At 31.2% G+C, this 15,614-nt stretch overlaps 1 protein-coding gene across 1 annotated transcript; it reads right to left on the reverse strand.

The window, feature by feature from the left end:
* Positions 1-9,216: 9,216 nt before the first annotated feature.
* LOC107058219 (aspartic proteinase CDR1-like) lies at positions 9,217-10,696 on the reverse strand. Its single transcript, XM_015303657.1, has 2 exons — positions 9,580-10,696; positions 9,217-9,500 (listed from the first exon to the last, which is right to left on the reverse strand). Exons 1-2 carry the CDS (start codon positions 10,694-10,696, stop codon positions 9,217-9,219), a joined length of 1,401 nt encoding a protein of 466 aa, XP_015159143.1.
* Positions 10,697-15,614: the final 4,918 nt, after the last annotated feature.

Raw genomic sequence — 15,614 nt, forward strand, 5'->3', positions numbered from 1 at the left:
CAAATTCAAAAAATAAACATATGGACATATAATTATAGTCTTGAGTGTGATACTGTATTACCTATTTGATACATTCTAGGGATAATTTCGGAGACCTCCCTCCAGGTTTCGCTTTATAACACTCACCTCCCCTATGGTTTACGATATTACGTCTACCTCCCTTATTTTCATTTTTTTTGTAGTTGTAACCATTCTTTAAACCTATTTAAAATAAATATAAATTAATTTAAATTTGACAATTTTACCCTTCTATATATTAATTTCTTCATATTAATAAATATTATATAAAAATAACTCATTTAACAATACTTTAAAATAAATCAGCACAAATACATTAATTCTATATATATATACACATGTTTTTTTTATCAAATAAATATCAAAGTCTTTATTCAAGCTGACCCACAATTTTCACCAAATATTAACCTCTTCATCTCCATTTTACCTTTTACCAATTCACTGATGATTTATTTACCCACATAACCCATCATTTTCCGGCAACAATTTCTTCAAATTGAAGATAAAAATGAACTCCCCAAGAGAGAAATCCGATAAGAACGATCAGATTTTGTTCTAGTTAAATATTTTCACGAGCAAAGAAAAAAATGATCCAAGAAATAGAGATAAATCATTGAAAATTAGATCTAAGCTTGCATATAGAAGGGTAAAATTGTCAAATCTATATTAATATATATTTATTTTAAATAGATTTGAAGAATGATTACAAGAAAATGAAAATAAGGGAGGTAGACGTAATATCGTAAACCACAGAATAGGCGAGTGTTATAGAGCGAAACCTGGAGGGAGGTCTCTGAAATTTTCCCTACATTCTAATTAACATGGATTATTTTTAGTACATTGCCTTCTTTTTCTTCTACTTTTCAATCGGAAAATCCTGATCAAACTAGATTACAATAATTTAGAATTATTATGAACTTAAAGAAAAGGACATTTAAAATACTAACACATTCATACTCCCATTAAACAAAGGACAAATTTCATTACATACAAAGTGGTTAATTAATTAATTAAAAATATGAAATTGTAATCCAAATTTATCAGTGTTTGGTACAATTAGTAGGTAAGAGAGAGAGCTTGTGATTTACAAGATCATATCCAATAAGGAAATTCATCTGTTGCAAGTTTCCATAAATAGCAAAATCGGAATTCCCCTTAACAATTGAAAAACAACTCAAATCATCAACTTTTGCAAATGTATTCATAGGTAGCAACTCGATATCAGCATCCTTGAAATGGAACACAATCTTAGGAATTTTATTGACAATGCTTTTCGTCTCGTAACATATGGGAAGCGGGCCATGTTCTATCCTCTTACCTGTTGAGACATAATATAATAATTAAATAACTAAAAGTATGATTTATTATACGTTTAAAAATGGTCTCATAATTTAACTTTACCTTTAATCATTTCCACCAAAGTTGATTCCAATTTGTCATAAAATTTACCAGGGATCATTGTCAACGTTGAGCCAGAATCGATTATAATATTTCCCAAGTCTTCATTAGCAGTACTAGAAGAATTCATGAGTTGTGGAGAGTTAAACTCTAACTTCTTACCTCCAACACTAACACTTTCGAGATATAGATAGTAGAATATATCGGTGTCCCTTCGAATTATGGGAGTTGTAAGAACGTTAGGCCCCGATACAACTGCCTTAGAACCAAAATTAATTTTACTTGTAGTATTGGGAGGATGAGAAGATGGCGATAAATCATTATTTGGGACTAAACAATAAGAGAATTTCCCTTTAATTTGTTTATCAAGTTGATTAATAAAAGAGATTTTTGAATCTGCTAATCCCACAATCCCAGCAGTACGATTGCTAAAAGTGCCATCATTACTATGTCCACAACCAAAAATAACCTGTGGAATTGAAATATTATCAACCTTTTTAGAAGTTGAATCAAATGTGAATGTCTCAGAAGCAACATCTCCAGTACTATAAGAACCATCACCATATTGCATTTCATATTCACAAACATTCTTTTTGTCACAAGTTTTATCTCTTACTAGCTCACATTCCTTACTATTACAACCAATTATTTTATACGTTGAGCTTTTTTGAGGATCGAAAAGGGGTAATATTTGTTTATAACAATGAGTACACGGCTTGCATTGTACCCATGTCAAGTCACTCCCAGTGTCAAGACTTGCATAGGTTTTCATTGGGGGCATACCGATGAAAATTTTCATTAAATAATCTCCGGGCTCAGGAATGATGTCTGATTGAATAGTATGATTGACAAGTGTGGTGGGATGGATGGAAGCTTTCGTGAAGAAAGATGCTCGGGAGAAAGATCTTTGGAATGCATCTTGGAGGCGTTGAGAAGGGGTGATGGAAGGGTTATAGTAGGGAGAAAGAGGAGAATCGCAGTGGATAAGATCAATAGTGAATCCATCTAAACCATGGTTGGTTTTGGCCTTTCTACATGAAACTAAAGCAAGTTGAGAGAAAGCCAAAAAGGCTAAAATAGATAAAAGGAAAAAAACTTTAGAATTCATTTTAGAAGAGAAAATTATGGATAAGAGAAGTTTATAATTAGAGCCATTTTATAGCTAGGCAAAAAAAAAAAAAAAGGAGTGAATGAATTAAGAAATATTAATTTGGTAAAGGGAAAAAAATGCACGTAAGGATATATATTACGTAATTAAATTTGATAAGCAAAAAAAGACATGTAATATAGAAACTATCATTAAATATAGAATATGAAATGGAATTCTATAAATTGTTGCTTAAAGATTTTCCATAAAAAAAGATAATGTTACCAATGGTTAACTGATTTTGTTAAGAGACATGTAATCAAGTGAAAATCTTATCAATTAAGAAAGCCTTTTATTTAATAAATCGAAGGATTTTAGAGTTTACAAGGCATTTACGTTAGTTTGGCCTTTGTTTAAGAGTAGATCATGAATAACTAACTTTACTGTTAATATAATTTATTTCAGCAAAAAGATGCTCTCATTATGTAGTACACACTATCTAGTTTTTTGTTGTTAATACATGAGCACGACTATATTTTCAGTGAGAAACAAAATATTAGAGAGAATATTTATTGCGTGCTCTACTATTACTAAATAAGACGAGTAATAATTTAAAATAACATGAAAGAAAATTGTTTATCTCTTAAAATTCATGTAAACGAATTCAGAACATACCGGAAGAAAAAGACCTTTATAGGCGACATTCTAATTGAAAATATGCTTTAGTCCTTTTTCGTATTTACTTCAGGTCCTATGCTTTTTTAGTAGTCTTTTTGCTGAGGTAGATTTTTTTAATTTCATGAAAAATATAAAGAACTTATTTCTACATACTTTTGTATTTTCATTTGAGTAATATTGACCTGAGATACATTTAATTGCAGAAGCATGATATGTGAGGTCATATAGCTAGTGAAACCAATTGCTTGGGAGTTGGGATTAAATGAAGCGTGAATTCTAACTTACATTCTAAAAAAATAAAGCGGTATGAATGGAGATGTGGAGAACAACAGTAATATGTACAGTATAATTCTACAAGTAAGGTCTGAAGATGATGGTGTATGTGTACATGAGTAGAAAGAATTTTTACTCGTAACGCATGAATGGTGAGAAATAGGTGTACATTCTTGAGTTCATTCAACATTTCATTCAAGTGTAGAGTTTTTATTATATATAATCAACAAGTGATATCAATTGAAGAAATATAGATAATGGCTAAAAATGGAAGAAAGCCCACAAAAGAAAGTCTACACACGCAGAGGTATATGCTACAATCACTATTCTTATTTGGTTGACACTAGTCATCAAAACCAATAGTTGAAGTAAAGAAGGGGCAGAATGGTCATTCCAGCATTAAAGCTGCTAATTAATTAACAACTTATTGGATTAATTAGTTAAGTTAATTATAGATAGTAACTTAATCATCCTAATTATCTGAATATATAATGAAGGTTGATTGGACGTTGTTTTCGATAGTCCCTCGATTTAAGTAAAGCATATAAAAAATTATATAAAACAAATATATTAGCGAAGAAACTAAGATGAAAACAATCAAGAATTCAGATCTTATACGTGTATAGTTAAGCAATCCTCAAAAAAATAAAAAAACTGGTTTTTCCTTTAGGAGTTAATTGGCCAATATAATTACTCTTTAAAATCACATAGGAGAAAATTGTTTATCTCTTAAAAGCCGTATAAACTTAGAGAATTCAGCGCACACCGAAAGAAAAATACATCTATAGGCAATACCTTAATTGGAAACATGTTTTAGCCATTTTTTGCATTTACCGTACGTTTTATATTTTTAGTAGTTTTTTTGCCCAGGTAGATATTTTTAATTTCGTGAAAAAATATAAAGAACTTCTGCAACTTTTTCATTTTTGTTTGTGTAATATTGACTAAGATACTTTAATTATAGAAGCATGATATGTGAAGATTAATCATATAGCTGGTGAAACTTACCCAGGATTAAATGAAGCGTGAGTCCCTAACTTACATCCTGAAGATTAATCACAGTTGAATTTTGACTTATGCTACGGTAAAATTATTTGTCAACAAAAAAACATCATAATCCTCTTCCATAATTTCTCAAAGATCTAAAGACGAAAGATAGTCTTCATTCTTGCTTACCCGAATTGGTTATTCTCACCAACAAAGACAGGAAAAATTATTTGCAAAAAGCTAATTTCAATCTCCCCGCGATCTCTTCTTAATATGGCTTTGATATTACTGTTGTTTGTTAACAAAGAAATTTGAGGAAATAACAACGAAATGTTTACGGAAAAAAAATATTCACAATGCAGTCCTAACTAAGAAATAGAAAAATATGCTAATGACTTATCTGAAAAATCAAATCACAGAAAATAACTTCTAAATTCAAGTCACATAGAACTCTAAATTCATTTACTCTACTTTTATTCTTGGCAGAATAGAATGTTCAATGTTTCTCTTTTAAGATTTGGTCATTATCAAGATTGTTTATTACTTGCTCACATAATGTATGTGCATTTTGAAGCATTGATGATTATGCACGTTGTATAACGATGAACATAATAAGGTAAATCAATCTATCACATTGACGAGATGCAACAAGAAAAAATTAACAAACTATGAAAGAGATTTTCTCCTCATTTACATTTTTCTTAATCATGGGTGATTGCAAAGAGAGCTAGTGCTATGAAAAAAATTCAAAAGTTCTTCAAGGCTTTTAGAGATTACATAAACAAAATTTGACTTAGAGTTTGAATATATAGAACTTTTATGATGGAATTGATAAATTGGATCATAATTGAAGATGGTCATTCTACCTATCTTGTATGTTTCAAAAATTGAAAATTCATCCACATACTGATCGTGTGAAATATCATATGAAAAGAAATACAAAATATCCAATAATTTCTTAGGTTTATTGTTAGTATCGATAGAGTCAATCAACTATCGAATGAACCTTAATTAATTTCCTCGAGCCACTTTCAAGCAAAGAATATTACTAAGATTATTTAGTTGTTGAATTCCTACGAAGAAACATATAAATACATGTCTTGTTCTTTTTTTTATTTTATCAATGATATTAGAAATGGTACATATACGTGTGAAACTACTAGGCTATAAAAAAAATTAAAATTATATCACTCACTATGAAATAGTTGCATAATTTCATATCAATGATTTGCATTATTGAGTATCAAATTGAATTTTAGGGGGGGGGGGGGGGGGGTGAGTAACAACACAATAAAAAAAAAAAAAAAAGAATGAACCTTAATTTTCGTGAGCCACTTTCAAGCAAAGAATTATACTAAAGATTATTTAGTTGTTGAATTCCTACGAAGAAACATATAAATACATGCCTTGTTCTTTATTTTATTTTTATCATTCGAAGATATTAGAAATGGTACCTACACTTGTGTATGTGAAACTACTAGGCTATAAAACAACTTAAAAAAAATATCACTCAATATGAAATAATTGCATAATTCCATATCAATGATTTGCATTATTGAGCATCAAATTGAATTTCAGGAAAAAATAATTAAAGAGTCCAAATTCAGAAAATTAAAATATGGACATAAAATCAGGTTGAGTGTAATATAATACACTCTAATTAACATGATATATATCACTTTTAGGATCAACCAAATCAAATTAATTAGATTATAATTATAATGAACTTAAAGAAAAAGACGGTTCCAAATACATACATATACATACTCCCACTAAACAAATTAAAGGCCAAATTTCATCACGTAGCAGTGCCTAATTAATTAAAAATATGAAATTATAATCCAAAGTTATTCGTGTTTGGTACAATCAGTAGGCAAAAACGAGAGTTTGTGATTTACAAGATCATATCCAATAAGGAAATTCATTTGTGCCAAGTTTCCATAAATACTATATCGACCCCCCTTAACAATTGTCAAACAAGTCACATCTTCATCAACTTTTGAAAATGTATTCATAGGTAACACCTCGATATCAGCATCCGTGAAATGGAACACAATCTTAGGAAATTCGACAACACTTTTTGTCTCGTAACATATGGGAAGGTCGATATACGGGGGACTTTTTCTCCTCTTTCCTGCGTGACATAATATAATGATTAGATAAGTAAAAGTGTATATATACTTTAAAATAGTCACACAATTTAATTTTACCTTTAATAGTTTCCACCAAAGATAATTCGAATTTATCGTAAAAATACTCAGGGAGAAATGTCAATGTCGTCCCGGAATCAATTATAATATTTCCCAAAACTTCATCAGCATCAGAAGAGTTCATGAGTTGTGAAGACTTAAACTCTAACTTCTTACCTCCAACGCTAACACTTTCGAGATTTAAAAAGTAGAACATATCATTTCCAAATATATCAGGCTTCTTTCGAATTATGGGAGTTGTAAGAACGTTAGGCCCCGATACAACTGCCTTAGGACCAAAATTAATTTTACTTGTAGTAATGGGAGGATGATAAGATAGTGATAAATCACCATTTGGGACTAAACAATAAGTGAATTTCCCTTTAATTTGTTTATCAAGTTGATTAATAAAAGAGATTTTTGTATCTGCTAGTCCCACAATCCCAGCAGTACGATTGCTAAAAGTGCCATCATTATTATGTCCACAACCAAAAATAACATGTGGAATTGAAATATTATCAACCTTTTTAGAAGTTGAATCAAATGTGAATGTCTCAAAAGCAACATCTCCAGTACTATTAAGAACCATCACCATAATGCACTTCATATTCACAAACTTTTTTTTTTACACAAGTTGGCTTGCTTACTAGCTTACATTCCTTACTTTGACAATCAATTATTTTATACGTTGAGCTTTTTTGAGGATCGAAAAGGGGTAATATTTGCTTATAACAATGAGTACATGGCTTGCATTGTACCCATGTCAATTCACTCCCAGTGTCAAGACTTGCATATGTTTTCATTGGGGGCATACCGATGAAAATTTTCATTAAATAATCTCCGGACTCAGGAATGATGTCTGATTGAATAGCATGATTGACAAGTGTGGTGGGATGGATGGAGGCTTTCGTGAAGAAAGATGCTCGGGAGAAAGATCTTTGGAATGCATCTCGGAGGCGTTGAGAAGGGGTGATGGAAGGGTTACAGTAGGGAGAAAGAGGAGAATCGCGGTGGATAAGATCAATAGTGAATCCATCTAAACCATGGTTGGTTTTGGCTTTTCTACATGAAACTAAAGCAAGTTGAGAGAAAGCCAAAAAGGCTAAAATAGATAAAAGAAAAAAGACTTTAGAATTCATTTTAGAAGAGTGAATTATGAATAAGAGAAGTTGATAATTAGAGCCATTTTATAGCTAGGCAAAAAAAGAAGAATAAGAAGAAGAGTGAATGCATTAAGAAATATTAATTTGGTAAAGGGGAAAAAATGCACGTAAGGATATATATTACGTAATTAAATTTGATAAGCAAAAAAGGACATGTAATGCAGAAATTAGCACTAAATACAGAATATGAAATGGAATTATATAAATTGATTGCATAAAGATTTTCCATAAAAAAGATAAAGTTACCAATGGTTAACTGATTTTGTTAAGAGACATTTAATCAAGTGAAAATATTTTCAATTAAGAAAGCCTTTTATTTCATAAATCGAAGGATTTTAGAGTTTACAAGGCATTTACGTTAGTTTGGCCTTTGTTTAAGAGTAGATCATAAATAACTAACTAAATACTGTTAATATAAAAAAATTTAGCAAAAAGATACTCTCATTACACACTATCTAGTTTTTTGTTGTTAATACATGAGCACGACTATATTTTTAGGAGTCCGGAGTCGAATGGGTAACTTTTTTTCTTTAAAAAACATAAACATCATATCAAATAAAAAAAAATCAAAAGGGTAAAATTGCTGCCCCAGCGGCGATTTTGTCAAAAAAAACATTCTTAAAATCGCTGCCTCAGCAATAAATTTGTCAAAAAAAAAATTAAAAATCGCTGCAGCGTTTTTCTCTTTTCAATTTTTTATTTAAGAAAAAAAAAATTCAAAACTTTTTTTTAAAAAATAATTAAAGACAACGCTTTAGAAAACTTTGGAAAAAAGTTTTGGAAGAAAACGCTGCTCAGCAGCGATTTAAAAAAAATTAAAGAAAATCGTGATTTTAATTTTAATATCGACAAAATCGCTGCCGGGGCAATCAACTATCGAATGAACCTTAATTTTCGTGAGCCACTTTCAAGCAAAGAATTATACTAAAGATTATTTAGTTGTTGAATTCCTACGAAGAAACATATAAATACATGCCTTGTTCTTTATTTTATTTTTATCATTCGAAGATATTAGAAATGGTACCTACACTTGTGTATGTGAAACTACTAGGCTATAAAACAACTTAAAAAAAATATCACTCAATATGAAATAATTGCATAATTCCATATCAATGATTTGCATTATTGAGCATCAAATTGAATTTCAGGAAAAAATAATTAAAGAGTCCAAATTCAGAAAATTAAAATATGGACATAAAATCAGGTTGAGTGTATATAATGCACTCTAATTAACATGGTATATATCACTTTTAGGAGATCCCAGATCAAGTTAATTAGATTATAATTATTATGAACTTAAAAGAAAAGGACGTTCCAAATACATACATACATACATACGATCCCATTAAACAAATTAAAGGTCAAATTTCATTACATAGCAGTGTTTAATTAATTAAAAATATAAAATTATAATCCAAATTTATCAGTGTTTGGTACAATCAGAAGGTAAGAAAGAGAGTTTTCGATTTACAAGATCATATCCAATAAGGAAATTCATCTGTGCCAAGTTTCCATAAACACCATACTGACCCCCCTCAACAATTGTCAAACAAGTCACATCTTCAGCAACTTTTGAAAATGCATTCATAGGTAACAACTCGATATCAGCATCCGTGAAATGGAACACAATCTTAGGAAATTCGACAATGCTTTTCGTCTCATAACATATGGGAAGGTCGACATACGGGGGAGCTATTTTCCTCTTTCCTGTTAAGACATAATATAATGATTAGATAACTAAAAGTGTATATATATACTTTAAAATGGTCATACAATTTAACTTTACCTTTAATCGTTTCCACCAAAATTGATTCGAATTTGTTGTAAAAATTCTCAGGGAGAAATGTCAATGTCGTCCCAGAATCAATTATAATATTTCCCAAATCTTCATCAACATCAGAAGAATTCATGAGTTGTGAAGACTTAAACTCTAGCTTCTTACCTCCAACGCTAACACTTTCGAGGTTTAAAAAGTAGAATATATCGTATCCGAATACATCAGGCTTCTTCCGAATTATAGGAGTTGTAAGAACGTTAGGCCCCGATACAACTGCCTTAGGACCAAAATTAATTTTACTTGTAGTATTGGGAGGATGATAAGATAGTGATAAATCACCATTTGGGACTAAACAATAGGAGAATTTCCCTTTAATTTGTTTATCAAGTTGATTAATAATAGAAATTTTTGAATCTCCTAATCCCACAATCCCAGCAGTATGATTGCCAAAATTGCCACCATTATTATGTCCACAACCAAAAATAACATGTTGAATTGAAATATCATCGACCTTTTTAGATGTTGATGCAAATGTGAATGTATCAGAAGCAACATCTCCAGTACTATAAGAACCATCACCGTACTGCACTTGATATTCACAAGCATTTGTTTTTACACAAGTTGGCTCTCTTACTAGCTTACATTCCTTACTTTGACAACCAATTATTTTATACGTTGAGCTTTTTCGAGGATCGAAAATGGGTAATATTTGCTTATAACATTGAGTACACGGCTTGCATTGTATCCAAGTCAATTCACTCCCAGTGTCAAGAATGGCATAGGTTTTCCTTGGGGGAGTACCAATGGCAATTTTCATTAAATAATCTGCGAAATCAGGAATGATGTCAGATTGAATAGCATGATTGACAAGTGTGGTGGGATGGATGGAGGCTTTCGTGAAGAAAGATGCTCGGGAGAAAGATCTTTGGAATGCATCTCGGAGGCGTTGAGAAGGGGTGATGGAAGGGTTATAGTAGGGAGAAAGAGGAGAATCGCGGTGGATAAGATCAAGAGTGAATCCATCTAAACCATGGTTGGTTTTGTCCTTTCTACAAGAAACTAAAGTAAGTTGAGAGAAAGCCAAAAAGGCTAAAATAGATAAAAGGAAATATACTTTAGAATTCATTTATCCTTGGCAAGGATTTAAGGAGAACAATACGTTTTAGAAGAGTGAATTATGAATAAGATAAGTTGATAATTAGTACCATTTTATAGCTAGGCTAAAGAAGAAGAAGAAGAGTGATTGCACTAAGAAATATTAATTTTGGTAAAGGGAAATTAATGCACGTAAGGATATATATTACGTTATTAAATTTGCTAAGCAAAAAAAGACATGTAATGTAGAAATTAGCACTAAATACAGAATATAAAATGGAATTATATAAATTCATTATATAAAGATTTTCCATAAAAAAAGATAATGTTACCAATGGTTAACTGATTTTGTTAAGAGACATTTAATCAAGTGAAAATCTTATCAATTAGGAAAGCCTTTTATTTCATAAATCGAAGGATTTTAGAGTTTTCAAGGCATTTATGTTAGTTTGGCTTTTGTTTAAGAATGGATCATAAATAACTAATTTAAATACTGTTGATATAATTTTTTTAGTAAAAAGATACTCACTTCTCATAAGTTTTTTGTTGTTAATACATGAGCACTACTATATTTTCAGTGTGAAACCATTATTAGAGAGAATATTTATTGCGTAATCTACAATATATTGTATGTCATTCACATCAATTTATCCAATATTATAACTACATAAGATAAGATGAGTAAATTTAAAATGGGTAATTACATATATTTCACTAGTTTAGGTTTTAATTACTAAGACTTATAGTTTCAACGCAATAAACTTGACAACAATATGATCTAATATTAATGTTAATTTGATGTCCACACAAGGTATGAAATGGACATTTGAAATATTTAAAGTGTGGGAGTGATTGGATTATGATTAATAGTCAATAATATTTGAAGAATTTTAAGATATAATTTATTTCTTCAACACCTCCAAGATATGTCTTTGATGTATTTGACATGATAATTATATTTACAACTAGATAATTTTAACAATAACAGTGAGAATCGAACCCCGGTTCAACAACACTAAAAAAGTCTTAAGTACCCACCCAAGAGCCAATAGACCAATCAAATCATTTGTTCATTGGGTGCTCTATGTTAATTTTATACAAATATCTCTTAATTTATGTATAGTTATATATATTCCGAGATGAGGTTAATGGGTGTTGGAGCACCCGGCAGACTCCATGTGGGTCCGCCCCTGCTTCTTATGATAATTATAAAATTCATATAAGTTGGATTTGTAACATGTATGAAGGTATCATAAGTTTTGTATCAAAATAGGCTTGAATTCCATATTGGAATAAGAATATATTTATAGTATAAATGCTTGAAAAGAAATGGAATGGTGTAGAAATATGATTTTGAAATGTTGTGGCCATAACTGATTCAATCATTCTAAGCTATTGAAATAATGATGTTATCTGTGATACGCCTATGTGAAAGATGTGTTTATGATTTATATTAATTCTTGTAAAATTTAGTTTCAAAAGATGCATTATAATAAATGTGTGAATGAATAAGGCTAAAATCTTTAAACTAAACACAAGTAATGGGAACCCAACTTTGAGTTAGTATACACTCTAACAATACAAGTTCAATGGGTAATAACAAGTTACTTTGTGTTGCTAAAACATGAGTCTTCCTTTTAGAGTATTGATTCAACTGTATTGCATGTTGTTATGTGAGAAGTTGAGGATTTGTTAAATGCTTGATATAACAGAGGTATAGTGACAAACTCCATAGTGCAGACTGTTACACAAAGGTTGAATTAATTCTTAATAAATTAGTAAATGTCTACAGTAACAGGGACATAGTAGCTAATTTCACTTATTTGTATATTGAAGTGGTGCCGCTTCAAACAAGATCTAAAGGATTGGTCTTGTAAATATTGATGAAATCAGGATGAGCACATGGCCATAAACGTGCTAAAGCAAATACTAGGTTTCTAAGCTACAAATAATATTATATGTGTGATATTTTTAGTTTTGACACATGGAGTTGTGGTTCAAATCTTTAAGATACCAATTACTTCGTCTGAACTTTAAAGTACTTACCCTAATGGAAAGTTCAGATCTATTATAAGATACTCTCTGGTATGCATGATATTATGAGAAATATTACAAACTAGTGGGGGATTGTTGGATATTTTGTAATATATATAAAGGTCTTAAATTGAACAGAAACATTTGTTTGTGAAAGAACATGACTCTTATAAAAAGTTATATGTTCATGAAAGAACATGCCCTTATGAAAAGTCATAAGTTCGTGAAAAACATAACTCTTATGAAGACTCATATGTTCATGAAAGAACATGACTCTTATGAAGAGTCATCTCTTAAGTTTATAAATATAACGACTCTTTAAAAGTAGCCAAAGAAAAATCTGCATATATAAACATAGGGCTTTGTTGTATTCTTGAAGAGAATTGTTTGTATTTATCCCAATATGTATATGGACAATATCTGTTTAAAGAAAGTAATTACAGGCATCAAAGTCATCTTCTTCTTCAATTATATTTCCTACTAGTATTTTTCTAACAAGAGGTAAACAAATTCCAGAGTTGAATCGCCAACCTGTTTTGGAGGCAGAGCATCTGTTTAACGATTGATAATTGTGGTGGGATGAATGTAATTTCTCTATTTTTATTTAAGGGTCTCGATTTCGAATGTAGAGGCAAACCTGACAAACCAAGATTAGGTGAATAGAAAGCATACCGTAAATTTGAATGAACAGAGAGTGTATTTTCAACTTTAATCAATATTTTATCCAATCATGATTCAAATTCAAAGATTTAACTTTAAAATATCAACTGAAGTGTGGCTTTTTATATAAGGGAATACGCTGTTTAAATAGTTCTAGACTCTCTTTTCATTCTCTCGCAGCTGCTCTCACTCTAAAATTTCTCTCAAATCCTGATTACTTCAACATGGATTAGTTCTAAGCAGAAACTCGTTGCTTGATTGTTGAGTTTTTCAAGTTCGATTCAGTAAATAAGAACAATCGTCGAAAATTATTTTTCAAATTGTAATTCACTTTTGTTTTCATCTTGCATGTGGATTTTAAATTTGTTTTCTCTGATTATTTATGTTTTCCTTTACTGATTCTTTGCCCTAGACCTTCTATACCGAAATTAACAAAAAAATTGTGTGTTTATTCTTTTTGTTTTCGAATAATGGAGGAAAAAGGGAGAAACATGAGTATTTTAGTCATATCTTGTTCGAGATTGTTAAACAGTTAGTTAAATGCACTGTAGTGCACTAACAGAAAATGTACACCTGTCAGTCAATTTGTTAGAGTTAGTTAAATTAACTGCTTCAGTTTAGAATATAAATAGTGTTGTATAGATTGTAATAGCTAAGCTTTCTCATTCACTCATTGTTCATGAGTTCAATACAGAATTTTCTCTCTTCTTCTCCTTCAATCAGTCTCTCTCAAATTGTTATTTCTCTCCATTGATTAGTTAGAATTCACTGAAGTTTACATGGTATCAAAGCCGGTTTGAAGCAGATCTAGGGATTTATCTAGGGATTTTTTTAGCATAGATCGAGAGATTCTGCAATGGCGATCGGAGGATGAATCAGTGGATGAAATTCGTGGTGGAACTGGAGGAGCTGTATCGAGGGAAGGTTCGGTGATCCTAGATCACAATCACCCGCTCTACTTGAACTCTTCTGATGTTCTAGGAGCATTATCTGTTGGAATTCAATTGCTTGGCATGGAAAACTACACTTTGTGGAGTCGAGCAATGGAGATAGCATTGCTAGGAAGAAACAAGTTAGGTTTCGTAGATGGATCAGTTTTTAGGAGTGATTATGAAGGCGACTTGAAGAAGATTTGGGATCGATGTAATGCGATCGTAATTTCATGGCTTACATGTAATGTGAGCAAGGATCTGCTTAGTGGAATCTTATATGCATCAAGTGCACACAAAGTTTGGATTGATTTGAAGGAACGTTTCGACAAAGTGAATGGATCGAGACTGTATCAACTCCACAGGGGAATATTCACATTAACACAAGGAGCTTCCACAGTTTCTTCTTATTACACAAAGTTAAAGAGTCTATGGGATGAATATGACTCAATTTTGCCTCCACCAGGGTGTGACTGTCACAAATCTAAGGAGTTTGTTGAGCAAATGCAATATCAGCGTCTTTTACAATTTTTGATGGGTTTGAATGAAAGTTATTCGCAGGCAAGGGGACAGATCTTAATGATGAATAGTTTGCCTAACGTTAATCAAGCATATGCAATGGTGATTCAAGATGAAAGTCAAAAAGGAATTGCTGGAGTTGTTCATGATGGAATGGAACCTACAACTATGTCTGCTTCAAGACAAATTGGAACCAAACATTTTCAAAAGAAAGGATACAACAATTTCTATTGTGATTTCTGTCACATGAAGGGTCATACAAGGGATGGATGTTACAAATTGATGAAATGTGAACATTGTCATGCTACAGGGCATGTTAAGAGCAATTGTTATCAATTGATTGGGTACCCTGCAGATTTCAAATCAAAGAAGAAGGTCAATGCTGTTTTTGGAGGACATGTGCAAAATGATTCAGGATGCTGCCATGAAGATTTACAGAAGAGTGTTAATGTTGTCATAGGAGGGAAGGTGTGTGATGATCAAATGGTTACACAAGATCAGCTTATGCAGTTGATGAATAAAGCCACACCAGAATAATTGAAGCAGATGCTAAATGTACTAAACATGAATGCCACAAGCCATCCACATAGGAGTGCTCACATGGCAGGTAATCCTATGAAACTTATGAACTGGATAGTCGACTCAGGGTGCACAGATCATATGATAAGAAGTAAACAACACTTACATGATGAGATCATTGTGAGAAATGCATGAAAAGTGCAACTACCAACAGGTGATTCAGCTTCCATTTCCCATATTGGAAATGTTCAGTTGAATGAAGGTGAAGTAATTAGGGATGTGTTGTGT

This window comes from Solanum tuberosum, unplaced genomic scaffold (genome assembly GCF_000226075.1).
Source record: "Solanum tuberosum cultivar DM 1-3 516 R44 unplaced genomic scaffold, SolTub_3.0 scf00465, whole genome shotgun sequence".
Classification (NCBI taxonomy): domain Eukaryota; kingdom Viridiplantae; phylum Streptophyta; class Magnoliopsida; order Solanales; family Solanaceae; genus Solanum; species Solanum tuberosum.